Below are 7,198 nucleotides of genomic sequence, written 5' to 3' on the forward strand. Positions count from 1 at the left end.
TCTTGAAATCTATCCATATATTTGGTCTCTCTTGTTCAAATGAATTATGGTACAAACTTGATTTTTATTGACTACGTAAAAAATTTTATATTTTCAACTAACTAATTATTTTATTAAAATTAAGAAATTTAACATCATAATAAAATTGGTATATATATGCATAAAAATTGCTTAATTGTGTTTTTCTTTTACAAATTTCATTATTTTTTTAAAAATAGACAAAATTTGTACAGCATTGGAATCTTTGTTTTTGACAGGGAAATGACAATCGTCAGCAATCCAACTCCGCACCCACGGGACCAAGTGGTCGTGGCGTCAGCTCATTATAATGCTCCTAACCTCGATTTTCTCGCTGAAACAAGTACGCTACTCTTACTCTCCTTTAACCAAGCTTCACCAACAAAAAATGTTTTGTTGAAATAATCATCTTTAAGTGTTTAATTTTGTCTAGTAGATACGAAGAAATAAAAACTATATGATTTTATAAAAAGAAGGGAAATAAAAAAGTAAAGTATATAGAGAAGAAAAGATGTTATAAGTGATGCCAAAGAAATGAAAAGAAAAATAATCATAAAATAGAATGAAAATAGAAACTTTTTTTTTTTACTTACCATCGATTTTTTTCGGTTCATTGAGTAAAAGACTAATTTTTTTTTTTCATGAAACTTTAATTTTCGCTAGTCCAACATGTTTCAGCACACCCAACTACATAAATTGTCCCCATAAATGTGAGTTTATAATGTCTAACGATTTTTGACAACCTATCACGTCATGAAAATGAAATATAAATTTGTTTTATATTTTTAGTAATATTTCAAAAAAATTAACATATTTAATTAAGGTTTAGAAATTATTATAAATTAATTAATTAATTTATTTTAAAAAATATATTTTAATTATATTTAATTTTGTTGACTTGGTCATTCAAACTAAGTTTTATCTTATCCATTTGACTTAATCTAAGAATTAGTATTGTTTTATATTCTTGATCAGTAGACTTGGTTTAAGATAATTTTGACAAACATATTTTCTTTTCTTATATATACAATATTTCAAAAGAGTTTCTTGAATTCTTCACTTAATATTTTTTATAACAAAAAATTTGAGTTATTCTCATAGGACCTGGTGCATTATGTAGAGAAATTCTTAAGAAGGATGTTATCACACATCTCAAATTATTTTAATTCGTAATTATATAAGTTTCACATAAAAAAAAGAAGATGTTTGTTTGTGATATAGATAAATTCGTAAGAACAAAGTTATCATACATTTCAAATTATTTTAATTTGTAATTGTAAAAGTTTCGGACAAAGAAGAATTGGTCGTAAAGACAGACAATAACTTACAATAAAAATAAAATTAAGACGATTATATATATATATATTTATAATGAATGATGATTGAGAAAAAAGATTTTATTAAAAATAATTAAATTGTCCGATACAAATTAATCATTAAAAAAAGTTGATAAATAGTTGGTATATATAGATATGAATGATAAAAAGAATTATATGTTTATAATTAATTTATAGGGGAAGCCATGGAGAAATTTGTGGAGCTGTGTGTGCCACTTCACAAGCATGCCCTAGAAGGCAACTGGGCAGCAGCAAAACGCATCCTAGACGAAGGGTTGGCCCACAGTGCTGCATGTTGCTGCTGGTGCAAACCACGTTGACTTCGTTGACCAATTGCTCCAAGTACTCGACAAGGAACACATGGAATTGCAAGACATCAAGGGCAACACAGCATTCTGCTTCGCCGCTGCGTCTGGGAACATGGACATTGCTCGCTTGTTGCTGCACAAGAACTCATTCTTGCCTCTCATCAGAGGCGGAAATGGACGCACCCCTCTTCACTTCGCTGCCATGCAAGGAAGATGCCACATGACCCGCTTTTTGTATGATCTCACCAAACCTGTCTTTCAGGATCAGGACTGCCAACTCTTGTTCTTCACTTCTATCCACACTGCCAACTATGGTACGTCATCAATGTTCCCACATGAGTGTCTATTTCGAAAAAAGTCTTGATCATGAAAATTTTGACTTTTTAAGTATCAAAATATTCCTAACATTTTTCAAAGAGATAAGTAATAGATAAGTAATAGTTTATTAGTGCTCATCCTAGCTTGATATGGGAAGTGGACAACCAAAACCAAAGTATAATTCACACAGCGGTTTCGCATCGCCATGCTAGCATATTCAATTTAGTGCATGAAATAGGGTCACATAAGGATATCATAGTAACATATATAGTGGAAGGAAGTAACACATTATTGCATTTGGCTGCAAAATTAGCCCCACAAGGCCAACTTGAATTAGTTTCTGGAGCAGCATTCCAAATGAGCCTTGAGTTAATATGGTTTGAGGTAATAATAATTAGTACATGAATCAAGACTTTAACAATCACCGAGACTTCTAATTTATGCTTTGAACTTCTAAATTGTAGTTGTTGGGATACGAGGTTCATTCACTACATTCATCTATACTTACTCAACTCGATATATATGTGACAGGAGGTGAAGAAGATAATGCCACCATCATTCATAAAATTGAGAAATTCTGAAAGCTTAACTGCTCAAGAATTGTTCACTAGGGAGCACGAAGAACTAAGAAAAAAGGCAGAGGATTGGATGAAACGCACTGCTGAATTTTGCATGCTTATTTCGACCGTTATTGCAACAGGAGTGTTCTCTACTGCAATCAACATACCAGGTGGCATCGATGATCAAACGAAAAAACCAAATTACTTAGACAAAACCTCGTTCCTAGCATTTGCAATATCAGATGCAACTGCATTCATCTCATCTGCAGCTGCAATATTAATATTCTTTTCTATTCTTATATCACGTTATGCAGAGTATGACTTTTACAAGTCATTGCCCTTGAAGTTAATTTTTGGATTGATAACGCTATTCATCTCCATAACATGTATGATGATAGCATTTGGCAGTGCCTTCTTTATCACGTACAACTATGGTTTGAAGGTTGTTCCTGATTTTATTTCAGTTCTTGCGTGTCTACCAATGCTTTTATATATAGCTTTGCAATTTTCGTTATGGTCAGATATCATCTACTCAACCTACTACTGTAGGACTTTATTTAAGCCAAGTAAACGTATGATTTACCTTCTAGAGAAGTAGAGGCATTGTAATCAAATCATGTTTTGATTTGTGAAAGTTGTAATATTATTTGGACATAAAAAGTAATATTGTCAATAGAAAAAATGATTTTGTACTAAAATTCGTTTTTTGAAGGATATATTCTTCCATTTTGTAAGAGTCAAGTGATATATTGAAGAAACAGAGAAATAATGAAAGAAGGATTAGTTTTTGTTGTTGGGAGGAGGTTAGTGACGTGAGATAATTTAAAAAAATATGTGAAGTAGTGAAAGCTAGTAATTGACAGAAAATGATAACATGAGTTTATTGCATTTGGGAGGTACACTCAAATCTCATGTGTGAAGGTTTATTTATAGGCTCCGACACTGTCTCCATGAATGGTGGTGATAAAAATTTTTAATGTTGGAAATTTTTAGTATATCACTAGTACCGAATCTTCTACAATTTATTTTAGTATTCTAGCTACTTCTTTTTCTTGAAATCTAATATTAATTTCTTATAGGAATGACAAAAAGGGTTGTGATTCGCGGGCCGGGCTCAATATTTCAACCCACCAAACCTGCCAGCCTGCCGGGACAAATAGCGGGCTGGTTTATCACTACCCGTCAATCCACATACTTTAATTTTTTATATTAATTTTTCTTATGTTTAATTTATTTTGATGTAGAAGATGAGGATGAAGATGTTCAACACAAAAAAATATAGACAACTTCTTTCAAGGGAGCTTCTAATGTTCTTGAAATAGAAAGTTAAAGTTGATTAATTGTGTTTGGACTTGTTTTGTGGACTATAAAAAATTTAGTTTATTAGTAATTTGTAAGTTTATAATTTGATTTTGATTTTGGTGTAAGTCGACTAATTTCTATTTGATTTTGTTATAAGTTTGTAATTTATTTTTGTTGAACATATATTATGTATAATATGTATGCATTTTTAATTTCATATGGTTATATTTATTTATTTGTAGTAATTTTTTTTATTTGAACATATTTTTTTTTGTAAAATTTTTTGTGGTATGCGGGCTGGCCTGCCGACCCGCTAGTCTGTCCTTAGGCGGGGCGGGCTAGCTATCCCAACCCGTTTTCTATTGGCGAGTCGGCCTGGCCTGGCCCATTTTTGGCAGGCCATTGGCGGGCCAGGCCAAAACGGGCTGGGCTGACCCGTTTTGCCACTCCTAATTTCTTGCATCCTTAATTTCTTAATTAGTACTCTTATTGCTCAACCTCTAGGTATTTCATCCAATCTTTTTCCCGCTTTATAAATTTGGGATTTTAAGGACTACAAATACATCCTTTATATCATTATCTTAGGGTCAAGCTCAAACTATCAACATACACAACATTTAATTCCTTTTAGAGAGACAATAGATGATTCATAATAAAACATATTTAACACCAATTTACATTGAAAGATATAATTCTTACAAAACCCCCCAATAATACAAATCTCCCTCAATTATCATCACATAATCCTAACCCTAAGATATTTAACACTTAAAAAAGTTCAATTAATCATCTTAAATATGTGAAAATTGCAACAATTATCCCCATATCTAAACATGAATAGCATAATATCAATTGATCCATCAAACACATCCTATTACAAATCCTAAAGAAACATAGGGATTATCGCACTATATAATCTTCATACTTGCTCCTAAGGTGGGATATTTTCACTTCTTCTCTTACCTTAGAAATGACCCCCAAGATAACAAGCATGATCTTTTATGTTCCAAGGCTACTCCATGCATTTCTATAAGTTTTCCTCTAAGTTTTTCCTTTGCAAGTATTCTTAGGGTCTAAAAATTAACATGTATGACCTAACCCTTCCTCTTTTATGTAGGGTTGAAGCAAAGAGTTCAAATCCAAAAGCTTCCCACAAATCCATAGTCTATCATTATTTTATTTAGTAAAAACATTCATCATTTATATTATAAATTTTATTAATAAATTAACTTTATAATATAAATATTAATAAAAAAATTTATTTTATTTTTATTTTTGGAAAATAAAATGTTACAATTATGTTTTGGGAGGACAAATGGATAGGGAAGAAGATTCGAGAATAAAATATGATAGACTATATCTAAACTTATAACAATATAGATGTATGGTGGGACAGTATGAGGAATTGGTTAAGGAGTTGCTATGAATGGAAGTTGGATAAGGGATTAGTTTTAATTAGAGAAAGTTGATGGTAGAAAAACTGGTGGAAGATATAAATACACAGTAAAGTCAAGATGTGGGTTAAGAGATTGTTGGGTATAAAGAAAGGAAGATAATTCTTGGAAGTACACATTTAAATTTTCCTACACTTTTGGTACATGAACAAAGTATTCTTATAAGCACCTTTTTCTTTATATGCTTTTGGTGCACATGTACACTAGTACCTACCTAACGTCGAAGCTTTTGCAAGGAGGGTGTTACTTGATAGAATTCAAACAAATTAGAGGCCTCTATACCTAAAAAAGACAAATGCCATTTTATAGAAGTTTCATGTCCATTGTATAGTCTAGTTGAAAACACTACTTGTTATATCGTATGTTTTCTCATTCATTATCTTCTCCATATGGAAATTAATGTTACAACTGCATGTGAGCTAAGTAGTCATCACCCGTGACAATATAAGCCACTTCTTTTTACAAATTGTGTATGGTATCTAGGAACAAATTAAATTTAGAATGCTCAACGGGTTTATGTAGATGTATCGTGAATTTTGTTGAACATAATAAAATTTAGATCTTTGCTGTGATATAGTTAAGTGCTAAGGTATTGAGGTGAAGGTGTTTTTAATTTCTTATTATATATGAATGGTCAGCAAATTCCATATACTAGTAATATATATGTATTTTGTATATTTTCTTAATTAGTAAAAATAATAGATAAGGAATAACATTTCCAAGATTATCGAGCAACGGAGTAAAAAATCAATAAAATTTAAGGATTTTCAGATCAAATGTTATTTTTCACTTAGTAGTAAACAATAGTTAGTAGTGTCTAATTTAACACAAGACTTGTTGAATAGAGAGTACAACAGAGACTCATTAGAAGAATTTCACCTCTGACACCAAAAGGATCTCTTTAAATAAGTATGTCCACTAAAGTAAGATTTTAACGTTTATAGGATGTTGAACTTGCATTATGAGAAATGTAAGCTCAAACCATATCCCACACATTTGTCTTTAATTTATACTTTTAATTTATATATTTTGTCTCTATTGATAAGAAAAAATAAAACTTACAATGTAAAATAGTTAGTAGTACACAAGACTTGTTGAACAAAGAGTACAACAAAAATCTATTAGAAGAATTTTACCTCTAACACCAAAAGATCTATTTAAATACGTATGTCTACTAAAATAAGATTTTAATGTTTATAGGGTGTTGAACTTGCATTAGGAGAAATGCAAGCTCAAACCATATCCCACACATTTGTCTTTCATTTATACTTTTAATTATATATATATTTTGTCTCTGCTAATAAGAAAAAAATAAATATTACAATGTAATTCTAGTTGAATAAATTTTGATATAATTAATAAGATTCTCATAAAATAGTTTGTGTCGAGCAAGTTAAAATAATCAATAAAATTTTAATATTATAAATATTTTTATCAACTAATGTAATGACATATAGATACTAAATAGTTACAAATACTCAAGTGACACTCTTTGTTGTTTTTTTTCTATCTTTCTTCTTGTGATATCAAATTACCACTAATAAGAATTATTATTTAACGATACATATTCTATGAAGGTATAATATTTATTATTAAAAATTAATTTTATCTATATTATAATACATATTAATATATTATTAAAAAATATGAATATAAATTATAATAACACATAATATATATATATTTTAAATCTCATTTAAAATAATATTAAATTTTATATAATTATATATCATATAGATTTATATTTTCATATATTATTTTTTAATTAAATTTTTTTTTTTGCATGTGTAACATTAATTTCTCGTGGTGTACCAATTATTTCAATCAGTTATGTGTCACTCTTTCAAAGTGACTTTAGCCCGTGACTGTCCAGTATCTTCTTAATGACCCATCACCACCAC

General features: G+C 29.9%; 1 protein-coding gene across 1 annotated transcript; it reads left to right on the top strand.

Moving 5' to 3' along the window:
• Positions 1-1,715: 1,715 nt before the first annotated feature.
• Positions 1,716-6,182, top strand: LOC109815446 (uncharacterized). The gene is made up of 3 exons (XM_083076012.1): positions 1,716-1,977; positions 2,172-2,365; positions 2,513-6,182. The coding sequence occupies exons 1-3, from the start codon at positions 1,716-1,718 to the stop codon at positions 3,137-3,139; spliced, it is 1,083 nt and encodes a 360-aa protein (XP_082932138.1). The 3' UTR covers positions 3,140-6,182.
• The last annotated feature ends 1,016 nt before the right edge of the window (positions 6,183-7,198 follow it).

The sequence above is a fragment of the Cajanus cajan genome, chromosome 6, assembly GCF_000230855.2.
Source record: "Cajanus cajan strain Asha chromosome 6, NIPB_CcT2T_4, whole genome shotgun sequence".
Classification (NCBI taxonomy): domain Eukaryota; kingdom Viridiplantae; phylum Streptophyta; class Magnoliopsida; order Fabales; family Fabaceae; genus Cajanus; species Cajanus cajan.